The following is a 16444-nucleotide window of genomic DNA, read 5'->3' on the forward strand; positions in this document are numbered from 1 at the left end:
CAAAGGCAGGGTGGCGCTTCCCACGCAGGGGGCGCTCAACAGCACGCTCCTCTGGGAACTGAGGGGCGTGGGGGGTGGGGAGGAAAGTGTGGGATGCAGAGGGGTGGGGCAGGAAGGGGGAGGGGAGGGAGAGTCTGGGAGAGGAGAGGGAGCGGGCGGAAGGGGCATTAGACGGAGAGAGAGGCATGAAGAAAAAACGCGTACCTACCCATGGCTACGGCTTTGTGCATCTGATCCACTTGCTCACTAAGCACAGGGCAGGGTTGGAGCTGCCTTCCTGAGACAGGTGGTAAAGGACAGGCCAGGGGCACAGAGCCCCCGGGGCCGGTGGGGGGCTGAGAACCTAAACACACAGCGGAGGGGCATGGGTCTGTGTGCACCGGGGGCAGAGTGGAGCGCGGGGGGTGGCGGCAGGTGCTGCCTGGGGCGGTGGCGTGGAGAGGAGACACAGGAGGGAGGCTGGCTGGGGAGGAGAGCTGAGGGGTAGGCAGCACGGTCTGCCCCCAGGGACGGTGACCCTGGGGCCACCTGCCTCTCCATGGCTCAGGGGCCTGGTTCCTGCTTGGCCACACCTGCCTCCCGCAGGCAGGCACCCAGAGCCAGGTGGGGTGGGGGTGGCATCCGGGGGCACTGACAGCCCTCAAACACATCACTCGTCTGTCCCATGCTACCATGCCTGCCAACCAGGTGTCCACGGACACACAAGGGCTGCCTTCCCTTGCAGCCCCGGGCCCAGGGCCTCTGTGCTGAGGGGAGGGTGTGCCCTTGGCTGGCTTGGGCTGCTCGAACCAGAGAAACCCAGGGGTCCCTCCAGACTCCCTGGAGCCATGGCGTTCAGCAGGGTTTAAGTCTACTCATCTGAACCACGTAATAAGGGCTGGCCTTCCATTAAGACAATGGTCCTTGACATTTCTTCATCCTGTCTGTAGAAAAACACCCTGTGTGCTCACACACACACACTCACACACACACACGTGCACCTGCCAACCTCAAATAGGATGCCCAGCGGCTTCTCAAGCTCTCACAAGAACCTGACGTCCTATGAGGGTTCTTCAAAACATCCACAGAACACAGAATTAGAGATAATCTTGGTGTAAAAAAGAACCCCAAAACCTGAATTCAGTGACGTTTCCCCCCTAATATTCCTTTCTCATTTTCCATGAACTTTATGAAGACGACTCATGTATTCACCCAAAACAGACCCTGCCAAGCAGTGGGAGACCACGCTAAGTGCTGCACCCAGAGAGGGACATAGGAGGTAGCACCGTGGAAACCCCTGGCCTCCCCTCCCCTGGAACTCACAGTAATGGCAGAGTCACTACCTCTACAATGCCCGACCCAGGGCCAGTCCACCACTGTGCTTCTTCCAGAATGTTCTTTTCAGATACACAATACCCCTGGAAGGCAACACTGGACACCTCCACCATCTTGGCGTGGGAACAGACTGGACAGGAGGAGGAGAGCACCAGAAAAGACCAGAAACCACTCGGAGCAAACCTAAAGCAGGATGTGAGAGGCAAGCCGCACACAACGCCCATGCCCGTCCAGCTGGAGCCGAGGGCGGTGAGGCCCCGAGGATGACAACACAGACAGAGCTTCCTCTCCCAACAGTGCTGCCAGGGACAGCAGACCCTGCCTCGTCGCCCCGGCCACGCCGCGACACAGCCCACTCATCCCTCGCCCTCAGGAATACGGCCATGGCCAGGGCTCACCAGGCACCTGGCTCAGCGAATGGTCTCTACCGTCGGGGATGACCCTTCAGTTTGGCCATTTTCCCCCCTGTGGAATAAAGGGACAGGACCACTGGTTCTCCAAGTGTGGGACCTGGACATGCGTCACCAAGGAACTTGCGAGACCTGCAGCAGTCTGCATTGTGACGTGCCTCCGGGGGGCTGTGATGCACACGCTCGGGTGACAGACGCTGCTCTTGATGGCTTCCAAAGGCAGGGCCAGAAGCCGGGGTCATGGATGCGGAAGTCAAGTGGGAAGGCACCTGTGGCCTCTGCAGATGCGCCACGTGCCAGCACGCAAAGGCTCCGTGCAGTCCACGGTAAAGAAACGTGTCCGGCCTGAAGCAGCCCTGGGTTTCCCAAGTTTATCTGGCCGCAGAATCTTCTAGTGTGGGCCAGCTATGGATGCCAGCGGGGGTTCAGAAAGGTTTCTGGGGAAGGCCCCTCGTGGTGCGAACCCCTGGCAGAGGCAAGAGGCTGAGCTACGCCAAGATGGCATCCGACTTCCCAGGGAGCATGTTGACCTCTGACTTTTCCTCGTGCGAGTGGGCATCTGAAGTCAGATTTCCCCAGCACCACGCTCGGAGCGAAGCTCTCCCTCTTGGAACGAGACAGTAAGCCGAGCAGGTGTTCTGTGCCAGGACAAATGGACCAACCTGTTTTTGAGGCATGGAGTCTTAAGCAGGTCCCCATCACAACAGCCAGGATGGAGCCGAGTGCCCCCGTGGGGGTCTTCCCCACGAGAGCCAGGCACATGGTGAGTTAGCCACAGTCAGCCCTGCCTCCACTCATGCCGCACCTTGGGGGCTCCCGTTGGGGATCAGCACCAAGTACAGGTGCGTGGCCCTGCGGCAGTGCGGAGCCGGGGGCATCCTCTGCTCCCAGACACTCCAAAGTCACCTAAGAGCCTGCAGTGCTGCCCGCAACACAGAGAGGCCTCTTCACAGCACTGGGGACGGGCTGCCCGGAGCGACGACTCTCCCTGTCGCTGGTCAAGCAGTCACCCAAACAGGGAGTACACCGGCCGGTGAGCGGCGCCCTTCCTCTCCACCTGCCGAGCTGGTGGCACAAGCTCTACCTTGGCAGCCACAGGGCAGGAAAACCTGGCATCCTATCTCCCTGGCCCGGCACAACCCACATGAGTTACTCTTGTCTTGGCAACATGTCAGGATGAAGGTGACCGGGGCCAGAGGTTAAGCATGCCACCTCAACCACCCCTGTGGCCAGAAGGGTGGTGGAAGGCGGGGGGGGGGGGGGGGGGGGAGGGAGTACCGCCTGGGCCAAGGCAGGGACAAAGTCACAAGGGCGTGGTCCCAGGACCCCCCCCCCCCCCCCGAGGCCTCATAAGACCGCGACAGGCTGGCCTGGGTTGGGCACCAGCCTTCGGGGTCACCTGTCTCTCCCAGGCCGCTGGCCTCCTTGCCTGCCTGTCCTGAGCCCCCACGCAGGCCCTGGCTTCCAAGTGGGCATGAGAAATATGCTGCGACGGCTGGGAGGCTGCTCAGGACGCACTGGGGCCGGGGGCGGCCGGGCGTGTAACGCCCTGTGTCAGATGAAGTGGGCCGTGGCTGCTCGCCATCCATATTTAATTCCGTCGGTCTGTTAATTTTTAACCGCGTTTGCTATCAAGGGCCATTAGTGGTCCCCAGGAGCCGGGCCCAGTGAAGCGAGTGGGGCTTCGTGGCGCAGCGCGTGAGGCTGGAGGCCGGGGGCGCCCCACTTCCCCGTCCTGTCACCGGGCCCCACTGGCAGCCGAATCCTGAATAAAACATGACCTCATTCGGAGCAGATTTCGCTTTTTCCCTCTTGTCACAACCGGTTTTCTTCAAGAAGAAAAGTTCACTTTCTCCTTGTAAGACGACCGTGCTTCTACTCCCAAAGTTGCTTTGCCGTCTTGGTGCCGTTTCCACAGCACTCAAGTTTTCTGGGTGACATCTGTGCCTGGGCTTAGAGGGCGGATGGCCAGCTGGCCAGCTGCAGGGCCCACAGCACGGCCTCGGGCCATTCCTGCCCGGGCTGGGCCCTCGCACTCCCTCACTTGGGACTCGGGGACTGGGGGAGCCGGGGGAGCACAGCCAGCCAGGCTCTGACAAAGGCCATCACCACGGTGCGCCAAGTGTTGCCTCAAAATACCCCCTTAAAGCAGGGCTTCACTCTTGGCCCTCAACAATGAGGATAAAGACTCAAGGAGGTTCAAGAAGGGCTTGTCGGAAATCCCACGCTGCCACTGAAATCCAGTTCACCAAGTCCCAGCGAGGCGGCAGCCCCTCTGCACACCGCCCGTGGGTTACGGATCCCACCTGCAGGTGCGCCCCACGCTCAGGGCTGCTGGCTGGGTGCTTACTGCTCGTGAGATCAGGGGAAATGCACACTGGACCCAGGGGGCCAGCCTCCTAGAGAGAGGAACACACTGGCCATCTGGGAAGCAGCGAAGGCATGGGCGCTGCACCCTACTCGGGAGGAGACCCCTGGGCTGAGTGCTCGCCTGATCCCCGCCCCGCCACCACTATGACCTGCAGGAAGTCTGCAACTGGCCAGGGCCACACCCCCCATGGATTCTGGTTTCTCAACAGCATCTGCTGCCTCCCGCTGCCCAGTAAGGGAGGGTTTGGGGCCTGGTCAGGGAGCTGTGGTCCCTAGCAGCCATGGGCGGGTGATTTGGGGCTGCTCCTCAGGGGGTGCACGCGGTCTCCCACTGTCCCTGTGGCAGGGCTGGAGAGGCGATCGGGGAGGCAGTCTGCCAAGCCCAGGCGGGACCCCTGGGTGTCAGTCAGGACTGGGGCGGGGACGGACACAGCCATAACCTCTGCCCCGGAGGGAGGCTGGGTGGAATCTGAGCAGTGGGCTGGGTGACCTGAGGGTGTTCCTCTGCTCCAGCTTCTGATAGGAAAGCAAGATAAGGCAGCAGCCACCAAGTTCAGGGTCGGGCGGGTTTGTGTGCAGCAGCGCCCGGGGCCCAGGCCGTCTCCCTGGGATCTCAGTGGTTTCCCACTCTTGATGCCTTTCTGGTCAGCGAGAGGCTTGCTTCTGGCAGGCAGGGGCCTGCCTGGCCGCAGGGCAGACTCCCCGTGGGGAGCCAGTTCTTGGCGCGTGGGCACAAGCTGCAGAGGCCACGCGGCTGGGGGACAGGCGCTGGCCTCGGCGCTACAGTGGTGCCGGTGGTATTCTGCCAGGCGCGCCCCTTCTTCCTCGCTTGCCCTTGGCTTGCTCGCTCGTTCCTTGCAGCCCCCTGCCCGCCCCGTATGGGACGCTCTGGGGCTCCGACAGCAGGCCTGAGGACTGCAGCCCCACGGCGTGCTCAGAATGTGCCGGGCACCCCCCTCTCCTGGCCACGGCTCAGCTCGGTCCTGGGCCTGCAGCTCCTTCTTGGAAGTTCACACTCCTCCACAGGCCAAGTGCCCTTCCTGAGTGGCAGGTGCCTGCTAAGTCTTTGCCAGGAGGAATCTTCACCCCATTTTCCTGAAGCCCACGTGGCCCCAGACAGCCCCAGGCAGCGTCTCAGGGCGCAGGCACCTGCCAGATCAGGAGGCCTGGGAGGGGCGTCACCCTGACTCACGGGAGGGACTTGCTGTCACTCAGGGGGGACAGACAGAACGTCTGAGAACAACTCCAGGCCCCGGGCCCAGCAGCCCCCAAAGCCTTCTCACACGGCCGGGCTTGTGCGGCGTCACAGCCCAGATCCGGGAGAAGATGATACAGCTTTGGGAGGCCCAGGGCCAAGGCCAAGGCCAGGGCCAAGGCCAAGGCCAAGGCGCGATGCAAACCACCAGAATCTCCCGACTCTGCCTTCACTGCTGGGGCCACAGAGCTTGCTCAGGGTCCCCATTCCAGGGAGCTCTGCAGCAAATCCCACTGTGCCCTGGGCAGGAGGACCACAGCTGCTTACCACGGGGGACTCGGGACACACCCCACGCCAAGCCAGAACACCGGCCTTCTAATTATTTTTTTTAATCTTTGTATCCTCTACAGGGCATACTGAGAGAGATCTCTGAAGTGTTAATAAAAGTTGGTTTTTAAAAACATGTGGAAGAGGGCTGGCACTGTGGCTCAGCAGGTTAATGCCCTGGCCTGAGGCGCCAGCATCCCATATGGGCGCCGGTTCTAGTCCCGCTGCTTCTCTTCCGATCCAGCTCTCTGCTATGGCCCGGGAAGGCAGTAGAAGATGGCCCAAGTCCTTGGGCCCCTGCATCTGCGTGGGAGATCCGGAGGAAGCTCCTGGCTTCGGACTGGCACAGCTCCGGCTGTTGCGGCCAATTGGGGAGTGAACCATTGGATGGAAGACCTCTCTCTCTCTCTTCTCTCTGTATAACTCTGACTTTCGAATAAATAAATCAATCTTAACATGTGGAAGAATCCAGTCGTCAGGGGGAAGCCGTGTGCCGGTCCCCCATCGCCATCTCCTTCCCCGCGGTCCACTGCTGGGTTTGTGTTGCGGCTAAACTTCAGAAATTGTCCACGGTGTGCCACAGGGGAGGTCCCGAGGGGCAGCTCCCAGGAGGTCTGGGTCAGGGCTGCAGAGCCCGCTGCTGGGTCCAGGCGACACGTCGCAATCCCATCTCTGAGGAAGTCGAAAGGGAACTGCCACCACCCAGGGCCACGGGGGCCACTGGGGGAGACAGGGGAGCAGGATCTCCTCTCTCTGTCCTACTTACCTGCACGACAAGCCCCCGACAGCAGCCGGGCACACATGGGGTACTCTTTCTGGAAAGGTGCCCTTCCTGACGCGGTCCTCTGGCCCGTCGGCGACAGGACCGAGAGCAGAAGACGAGTCCACACTCAGGGCTGTGAGAAGGGGTGCAGGGGGGAACAGCTGTGTGTCCCCCTCAGAGCATCTCTGCCTGTGCCCACGGGAGGCCACAGTTGGGACTGTCCCCTCTGCTCCACGGCGGCTCGCTTGTTCTGTGTTGTCAACTCCAGACCCGGTGGCTCTGATGGCTTCTAAAGCCGTGAATGATCTTCTGGAAGTCTGACAGTCTGACAGCCGTCGCACGGGGTGGCTCTCTCCTCTTGAGCGTAATGCGGTCCCCATGGCCTCACCCAGCGCTTGCCACAAGAGGGACTGGACGGCCACGAAGCCTCTTCATTGACGGCTGGGAGACGGGAGGGGTTTCTGGCCCCTGAGTACAGCTGGGGCACAACTAGGAGTATGGCCCAACTCCTCTGCAGAGACAATTCCTGCCCCCTGGGTCCCGGCGGTCAGAAGGGGAAAATGCATCCATGTGTTCTACACGTCACTGCTGCAGCTGGGGCGCTCCTGGTGGACGACGGTGACCCATGCGGGCTGGAGGCCGGATCTTCTGACACCTGGGTCCTGGAGGCTCAGGCACCCAGGTCGACACAAGCAGCCCTGCTGCCGGGTCTCCCCAGCGCGCTCCTTCCGAGTCCTCGTCCGACGTCACACCTACTTAGTGACCTGGACCCAGCTCTCCCAACATCTCCGTCGCAAACGAACACCTTCATGCGTCACCATGAAAACAAAACGCTGCAGTCCACTTCAGATCGTTTTTGCTCTGATTAAAATTTTTATTGAAATCTCTCAAAGGTTGCCAAGAAATAGTTTTTGCAAGGGGTGGGGGCGGGGGACGGGGAGGGGGACAGCTAACAAACAGATTCAACACGGGAGCTCCCTCTGCTGGTCTGCGGTAGGCTGGCATGTTACAAACACATTCCCAGAGACAAATCTAATTTGCTGGAGAAGTGGACAAAACACAGGAGTGTTGGGCTTTGCCTCAGGAGAGAAACACTAGAAGAAAAAAAAAATCCAGGTCTCAAAACAGCGCACAACATGGCTAAGGAAAAGCAAAATCATTTAAAAGCGTCTCCCAAGACATAAGATTTCCAAAACAAAAACGCAACGCTCCACTAAGGGGAGAGGCTTCCCCACTCTGCCCTCCTTGACTGTATTCTCCCAAGGCCCTCCTGGTGCCGGTTAGCTGCTGAGCCCCTTGTCATGGCCTCCAGGTCTCTTCTTACAGGCTTCTCATCTACTTAAAGACAAGGTCCAAGGAGCACTGGAGTGAGGCCTTTCCAAAACGCCATTAAAGAGACGTCTCTGGCGAGCCAGCACCTCCGATGGACAGAGCCAGGCCCGCGAGTCCGCTGAACTGGCTACAGCCTCGGGAGAGCCACGTGCGATTCTGGGCAAACACTTTCCATCTTCGCAGGTCTGTCTCCTTGTCTGTAAAGTGGGTCAAGGCCAGCTGCTCTGCACGGCCTCTGCCAGTTCCCGCTAAGATTCCCGAGACGGACAGGTACGTTTATGAACGTGCAGGGTCCAGGAGTGTGCCACGGACGCCTCTGAGCAAGGAGTGGGCTTCGACACGTGCGGCTCACTGCTCCCGGACGAGAGTTCCACCAAAGCTAGGGCTGACGTGGCAGAGCCAAGTGGACGCCAGGCTGGGCAAGTCTCCGGGAGGAACTCACAGGGGAGGGAGCTGCCGCGGACTACGCGTGGCCCTGCCTCTCCTTACCCCTCCTCGCAATGGCCCCGGGCACCCCCACAGCCCCTCGGACTGCGTGTGATACAGGAATGCAGCGAGGGGAGCTGTCTGGCCCAAAGCCCCCACCCCCCAGCTCTTGGGCGCTGTCCACTCTCAACTCCCTGGGGTCACGGCTAGGTCACCTAGGCTCTGCTCTAGGTGACCACGGGCGTCCACGAGACTAAGGCAGCGTGCGCTGCTTCACAGTGCTCGCTGATACGGGCCTTAATGGCCAACCGAGCAGGCTCTGGGCAGCCTGGCAAGAGGAGAGGAAACACACCGCCCACAGGTGGGGCACTGGGATACACACAAGAGGGGCTCCCGTGGCTGCTTCAGGTCACCCACAAAGAAGTACGCAGCTCACTGCCAACACAGCGGGCACCTGGTACAAGAGAGAACCCCGGATTTCCGTGCTGTGCCCCCTGCCCCACGTAACCTGCCAGTCACTGAGGGTTGCGCCAAGCACTGACATGGGAGCAGAGAGTGAAAGCTACAGCGGACCTTTGCTCTCCTCTGCACCAGGCACTCTCACTACCACCGTTTATTTTTTTTTCTTTTTTTCCTAATCCCCACTACTCATGCCACGCTGCACCTCCTACTCCTAAGGCTGGCTGCTGGGGGGCCCAGGCGCCGAGGGCTTGTCTTTGGAGCTGGCCTGCAAAGTGCTTGAGGCACCCGGAGAGCAGCCTGCACCTGCCCAGAGCACCGGCAACTCAGCTGACGCACAGCGGGAGGCTGCCTGGCAGCAACCCTCACTGGGGGCTGCTTCTGGCTGCCGTCATCAAGAGAGTGAGTATTAAGTCGGGAGGAAGAGGATTCTGGGAAGCTGCTTACCTCATGTGGTCTTATAAACAAGCCCTAAGAAAAACAAACAATGCCCTCCCCCACCTGTCCAGGCTCATTGGCACACGCAGTAGGACAAAGGACACTTACATCCCGTCTGCTTATTTACTCTCTGCAGGCCAGACACGGACTGAGTGGTTTTTTCCCCAAAGGTGGAACCTTAACCTGGATCACTATTACCGCCACTAAAAGAAAACCTTGTCCCCCGGGGAGGGGAAGCACCAGCGTGTGGACGGTCATCTTTGAGCAGAGACGCGGGAGTCTGTTTATCAGACTTGGGCTATTCTTAGCTGAAGGAAGAGCCGGTGAGGAGGACTCCGCCCTAACCTGTCATTGCGTTCTAGACAACACACGGGGCCTCTTCTGTGGGGTTTCCTGCAACACGGGAACCGGGCACGCTCAGCCTTTCCCGGGACGCACGGAAGACAGCGCAGTCTTCCCCCGGGAAGCAGCCGCCCCGGGGCACACGCTCTCATGGAGCAGGAAGTGGAAACCTTGAGACACAGCCACACACGCACACATGCACACACACACACACCCCTCCTGCCACCCGGCAAGGCACACGCATCTACGGCCCGGTGACGCCCCCTGGCTAGCTGGCAGCTGGGGAGGTGACGCTGCCCCACGCTCTCGTGTGTGCCATGAGGGTGAGGTCACGAAGAGGGCAGAGAGGTGTTGTTTGGGGGCAAACATCAGGCAGTGGGTGATCATTGCTCTCAGACGGTCCTCATCAGTCCTGGGCAGTGCCAGCCGGATTTAGGGGAGTAGGGGGGGGTCGTTAATCTCTCGAAGGTGGGTCTGTTAGCCGGATAGGTGTTAGTGGTACGGTGTGCTCCGGGAGGGACCAGGTTGGACAGGGCTGGTGACAGGCTCAGTGAAGTCGTGGCCGATGGGCATCGATTACCTGGGCATGCAGTGAAGTGGGGTAGGTGAAAGCAGGAGGAGGTAGAGCAGGCGCTAACTCCGCTGGGTACAGAGGGTACGGGGCCCACACTTCAGGGCTACTGGGGTAAAGTGCAGGCACTGTGAGCTCATCTGCAAGAAAAGAATAAGGGAAGAGTTAGTGCTTTCAAACCAGAAAACCCCACACCCGCAACCCCGAGTCCCGGGCAGCGCCGGAAGCCGGATCACTCTCAGGCCTCAACAACCAGTGGCTTCGGTTCCCCGGACTCCAAGGAAGGGAGTGGCAGACACAGAACTAGGCACGTGGCGGGGGGCAACCAGCACCGCCAGCCCGCCGGGCCCTCTGAGAATCAGGCCCGGAACCGGCCTGGGCCCACTCGGACACTCTGATGTCCTGCCCGCTGCTGCTGGAGAACCCACATATTGTAGGAATGGGGTTCTCTCCAGGGAAAAGAGGAGAGAGACGGCATGTGCGAGCCCGCTACAGAGCACCTGGGAGAAAACGACTTAGCGGGGGGACCAGCGCTCAGTCTCTCCCGCTCGGCTTGCCAGAGCACAGGGCCCAACGCTGTAGCCACAGGGCATCTCCGATAAGAATCCAGAGCGTGGACGTGAACAGCCGTGAGTGTCTGTAACGAAGCCGAACAGGGTTTGCAGCTGCTGTTTCCACCGACTGTATTTTCCAGGGAAAAGAGTGATGTACGTTGCCAACTGCCGGGGCTAAATGTTCTCCTGCAGCTCCAGTTGCAATCAGGTCAAGCTGCAGTTTGCCAGAGCATGGGGCAAGGGCCAGCGCCTCACCCCGTATCGGGGGGCAATCCATTAAAAGTAATGGCAAACCCACAAGGGAGCCCCTCCACTGCGGCAAAAAGACCGGCGGTCGATAGTGAGGGATTTGGACCTTGGACCCCGTGAAGCAGCAATCTGGAGATGTGCTTTTATCACCTGTCAAAATCCGAAACCAAGGATGCTCCCCGGGACTGCCGAGGGAGTCAGGGAAAGGAGACTGGACAAAGTCATTAGTGAGCCACGGCTAAAACAAAGCCGCTTCGCTCCTCCCCAGCACCCGGGCAGCCGTTTCAGGCCTGCTGTCTCCCTCGGAAACTCGGGGGCTCGGCAGGGTCCCCCTAACAAGGGAGGGGGCTGGGGACAGCCAGCTGCTGGGGTACGGGGCTGCTTGGCGGGGGCGGTGGATGTGGGAGGCGAGTGCTGTGCTGACTCCATTCAGCAGGTGAATTCACCTCGCCTTCACTCCCGGGCACAACGTCATCTCACACACATCTCCTCGCCATGAGGCAGTCAAGTGCACCCCCTCTGCCTAGGGCTGGGGCTGGAGCCAGGCCACAGGAGTGGACCGAGCGCATCTTACGACCAGGCCCACACCACCTGCTGCAGGGTCCCAGGCTGTGCAGGTGCAGCCCACGGCATCCGCGGTCCCCGCAGAGGGGCTGAGCATGCCTACCTGACCCCCGTGTTTCCGGTCATGACGAGGCCACCTGATTCCCATTAGGGAAACTCTTGTGGGAGCCCAGCTAGTGGAAACTAACCCCTGCCAGACCTAGTGCCTTGGATTTTAAACAAACAGCCATTCTCAGGAATGGCGAGCTATTACTGCTGCTGTTATTGTTATTTTAGCTACCAGACTATTTTAAGACGTTCTGAGCCCTTTTTTAAAAGTCAAGAGCGTCTCAAGCCCCAGCTTGAGACAATTCTCTAGTCCATGCCGGCCCAGTGCCTGCTGCACACAGCCGATCTGAGATTTGCAGGGGCACGTGTGTGACCCGTAGCCTGCCAGTGCGCAACCTGTGGACCTGACCTGCGGGGGCTTCCTTCAGAAGGCTTATAAAACGACTTGAGTATGTCCCTTATGCTATCTGGCCCTAGAGCAATGAATAGCAGATGAGATAAATCAGGCTTTATACTCAGGCTGATTGCTGGGAGTGATAGTTCTCAGTCCTTCCTACATTTTTATCCCCAAGCAATAGTTCCCACTGGGTTTACCATGCTCAGCGACATGTGCGAAGAAATTTCCTTTGAGACCTGCCAGACGCAAAGTTGCCCAAGGAACAGAGGCTGAGTGGGAGTGGAGCACAGGCCTCGCTGAGACGGGTGAGAGCACACTTGCGAAATCCCTCGGTATAGCTTTTTTTCAAGTTATTTATGTATGTGAGTGGTAGAGGTGGGGGGTGGGGTGGGGAAGGTGAAGGAGGAAGAGGAGAGGGAGAGAGGGAATGAGAGAGGCGGGGGGGGGGGGGGGGGGCGGCGCGGGACTCCATGCAGGTCTCCCTGTGAGTGGCAGGGACCCAACTGTTTGAGCCATCACCTGCTGCTTCCCAGCGTGTGCATCAGGAGGGAACCCAACTGCTCTAACTGGCGGGGCGGGTGTCCTACCCTGCACCGGAACTACTGGGCCAAATGCCTGCCACAAACGTCAAGAACCGCACAGGCCGCAACTGCGGGGGAGGCTGAGAACTCTCCCGACACACGCCTCCGGTGGAAAAGGCCTTTAAGCAGGGGGGGCCTTGGCACCGTGAGCTCTTTCTTGGTTGGTGACGTGGATGTGAGGCTCGCAGGGCCACAGCCCCTGCCCGCACACGAAGCTGGAGCAGTGGGCTGTAAGCACAGGGGAGCGGCGCGGCCCCCATACCCCCAGAGTCACTCACTGCCCACCCCGCTCGCCTAACAGGAGGGGAAGGCTGACAAGGCAGGGGCAAGAACTGCTAGAGGCGAACTGGAGCCAGGGAGGGGGAGGATTCTTGTGGACAAAGGCGGGCTCTTGACCACCCAGAGTGAGGCAGGCAAGAGGGCAGATCAAGGGGCCCAGGCCCCTCTGTTTGTCAGGGTTAATCCCACCCTGCAGAGGAGCCCTAAATCCTTTCCCAGTGTCCCAGCCTGGCCACAGCCTGGCTCCCTCTGCACCTTCTGAGGGTACTGTTGTCCACAGCCCCAATATACATCTGAATAGGCCTTTTTCCTCGCAGCTTGTTCAAAGTGCACGCTGAAAAACCAGGCCCAGAAGCTTCTACCTCCAGCCTCCAGCCTCTTTGACAAAGCATCCTGGAGGGTCCCTCCTGAGCTGTAAGCCAGCAGACAGCTGGGAAAGATGGCCTAGTCGGCCCTGTCACTTTAGGTGCTGCTTCCAGGCTAAGGGCACAGTGAAACAGAGACAGGGACGTAGGACTCTTAGCGACAACTTGGAGACGCAGGGATGAGCGAAGTCCAGAACGCACTCGGCATGCCGCAAGCCCGAGGGGAATGGAGACCGTATCTGGTTTGATATCATCTGTCTCCTAGAAAGTACCGCCTGCAGTGTTCTGCAGTAGCCTCGCACATTCTCCTAAGTAACCCAGCCCCTTCCGTGCCTGTCCTGCCAGCATCCGGATTTCAGTAAACGGTGCCATGACGGCTGTCACCCCTTCTCCTTCTCGTCCAACCTTCCGCCAGGGTCCTGCCCGATCCATCCCACCATTCACTGGGACCTCCACCACTACTGGATCACTGAAAAGGCTTCTCAAGGGTCCTCCTCGGGCCGGCGCCTTGGCACGGAGGGTTAAGACACCACATGCGATGCTGGTATCTTATATGGGCACCGGTTCGAGTCCCCGCTACTCCACTTCTGATCCAGTTCCCTGCTGATGGCCTGGGAAAGCAGCTGATGATGGCCCAAGTGCTTAGGCCCCTCTACCCACGTGGCAGAGCTGGGTGAAGCTCCTGCCTCCTGACTTCCTCCAGCCCAGCCCTAGCCATTGAGGCCATTTGCAGAGTAAACCAGAGATAGAAGGTCTCTTTCTCTGGGTCTCTTTTTTGAATACACTAAAAGGAATCCTGGCTGCCACATTGATGCCAAGAGAATTTTTTATTGTTTTTTGGGGGTGTGCCATTTATTTATTTGTTTGAGAGGCAGAGTTACAGAGAGACAGAGGGCGAGACAGAACCATCTACTGGTTCACTCCCCAAATGGCAGCAATGGCCAGAGTTGGACTGATCCAAAGCCAGGAGCCAAGAGCTTCTTCTGGGTCTCCCACATGGGTGCAGGGCCTAAGCACTTGGGCCATCTTCCACTGCTTTCCTAGGCTGTTGCAGAGAGCTGGATCAGAAGAGCAGCTGGGACACGAACCAGTGCCCATATGGGATACTGGCACCGGAGCAGAGGCTTAGCCCACTACGCCACGGCGCCGGCCTCGAAGAGAATGTTTAAAATACACAGTTCAGTCATGTCACCTTCCCATACAGCCTTCTGTGACGTCCCCTTGCTCTCCGGACAGTTGAGTTGCACTTGTCACGGCCCTTGTCCTCCCCTCATGATCTAGGCTCGGTCTCTGCCACTTCCAGGTGTCCCCCGGTCACACACCACACCGCTCCCTCTGCCCAGGGTTGCGGCTGCTCCTTCCTTTCACTTGACCGAACCTCAGGAGGCCTCTTAGAAGCCACTCCCAGGGGAGCCCGGCCCCACACCCTGATTTGAAGACTGCCATGTCCATGCACCACTGCACTGCACCTGCCCGATGGCAGGAGTTGCCTGCCGGACCCCAAAAGCTCTTACTCTGCTTACCAGTGCCCAGCCCTGCTCTCCCTCGGGTGGGTGGGTGAGGGTTTCACAGACCCCCTAGAACACCAGTGGTCTTCATCTCTAGCTTTCTGTACACTGAACTTTCTAGAATAAACTTAGGACAGCTTGTCTGGTAAATGGATTCATTTAGGAAAAACAGCAACCATGACATTTAAGGTCAAAACACAATGAAAAATTCCATTTTTACATAGAAAAAAAAAATCAATTTTGAAACAAGACAAACAAATCAGGGATTCTGTTAGCACTCCCAGGGGGCGTATGTCAGGATCCAGGCCTGCTAAGTAAACCCTTCAACAGCCAACCTCACGAGGCCCACTGTTTGAGGTTGTTCTGGGATTAGGGTTAAGAATCTAGCCCAAGAAGACCGGTGTTATGATGCAGTGGGCTTGCAATGCAGTTCTGCTTCTGATCCAGCTCCCCGCTAATGTGACTGGGAAAGCAGCAGAAGATGGCCCAAAGAGTTGGGCTCCTTCCACCCATGTAAGAGCCCTGGATGCAGCCTTGGTTCTTGGCTTTGGCCTGGCCTGGCCCAGCCCTGGCTCTTGTGGCCATTTGGGGAGTGAATCAGTGGACGGAAGATCTCTATCTCTCCCTGTTACTCTGTGTTTCAAATAAACAAACAAATCTTAAAAAAAATTATCTATTTGAAAGGCAAATTGACAGGAGGGAGAGAGAGAGATTATAGGGAGCTGCTTATGAGTCTAAAACCAAATGTATGTGCAGGCAGGCCCCCACTGTTTCCACCTGCTCTCTTCACAGACCCCGGTCGTTCCCTTTGCCTCAATTGATTTCGGTTACTTCAGGACTCTATAGCTTTGACCTGCACTCTGACATAAGTGTCCTAAATCGAACTCAAATGACCCAGAAGGGAACATATGTCACTCATCAATAAATTCTTCTTACCTCCAATGTTTCCGATACTCTGTGTGTTCGGGTTAAACACCTCCTTTACGTGCCTTAGTGAAGCAAACAGCCACTGAGATGACGGGGACAACAGGGAAAATGATGACGGGGTAGGGATGGTGACAGCAGCAAATGCGGAGCGCTCTATGTGATGCACCAGCATCCGGGCCACTCAGTACCAAGAACCAAGGCACAGACAGGCGTACACGTAGCCCAGTAACTCATAGCAGAGGCAGAGCCAGGATGTGACCGAATCAAGGCCATCCCTGTTTCGCATGCCACTGCCTCTCCATATGGACTGTCTCCACGCACTCATTGTAAAGACAAGCCTCTTTCCCCCAGTTTTTCTTCCCTTCCCTCCCTCTTCTACCCCATGCAAGTGCTCACCCACGGGGTGGTAACAGCCTCCTGGCCTTACTTTCTCCTCTCTCCTCACTGCAGCAGTTCGACAGAACATAATCTGGGAGCAACTTTTTAACCCTAAGAAAAGCACACTGGGGCCAGCATCCCATATGGGCACCGGTTCAAGTCCCAGTTGCTCCACTACTGATCCAGCTCTCTGCTATGCCCTGGGAAAGCAGAAGATGGCCCACGTCCTTGGGCCCCTGCACCCACATGGGAGACCTGGAAGAAGCTCCTGGCTCGCGACAAAGAAATTGCATGTCACGGTGGTCTTGAGTCAATTGGCCCACAGTTACCACCTCTACAGCTGATGGTTTTCTGCCCTTCCTCCCACAGCTCACTGCTTCCCTGGCCTGCTTGCTCCTTACCCCTCAGCTATTTGATGCCAAGAAGAAACCATCCAATGCAACCAGGGACTGACAGCAAACCCACTCCTGACCTTGGGGCTGCAAAGAGCCCAGAGCTAGGCAGGAAGGAAAAGCCCCCAGGGGACTTGCGTCCCTCCTGCGTTACCCACCCCTGCTCTACCGACCCCTGCTCGTCACGCTGGGACATCTTCCTTCCTGTGGTCTGCAGCTGCAGCAGTGGGCGTCACCCTGAGTCCCCGGCCAGAG

General features: G+C 58.6%; 1 protein-coding gene across 4 annotated transcripts in view; it reads right to left on the reverse strand.

The window, feature by feature from the left end:
- RBPMS (RNA binding protein, mRNA processing factor) overlaps window positions 1-16444 on the reverse strand; it is a 170340-nt gene that overhangs the window by 11435 nt on the left and 142461 nt on the right. For 2 of the 4 annotated variants that reach the window (XR_009868193.1, XM_062213127.1), the window contains exon 6: window positions 9957-10087. Coding sequence is in view for 3 of the 4 variants with exons in the window: in XM_062213127.1 (XP_062069111.1) it covers window positions 9957-10087 (131 nt within the window). In the remaining variant the exon portion in view is untranslated. Of the gene's footprint in view, window positions 1-7228; window positions 7474-9956; window positions 10088-16444 lie in introns of those variants that run through there. The other 2 variants (XM_062213126.1, XM_062213125.1) reach the window with 2 other exon arrangements.

The sequence above is a fragment of the Lepus europaeus genome, chromosome 16 (assembly GCF_033115175.1).
Source record: "Lepus europaeus isolate LE1 chromosome 16, mLepTim1.pri, whole genome shotgun sequence".
Classification (NCBI taxonomy): domain Eukaryota; kingdom Metazoa; phylum Chordata; class Mammalia; order Lagomorpha; family Leporidae; genus Lepus; species Lepus europaeus.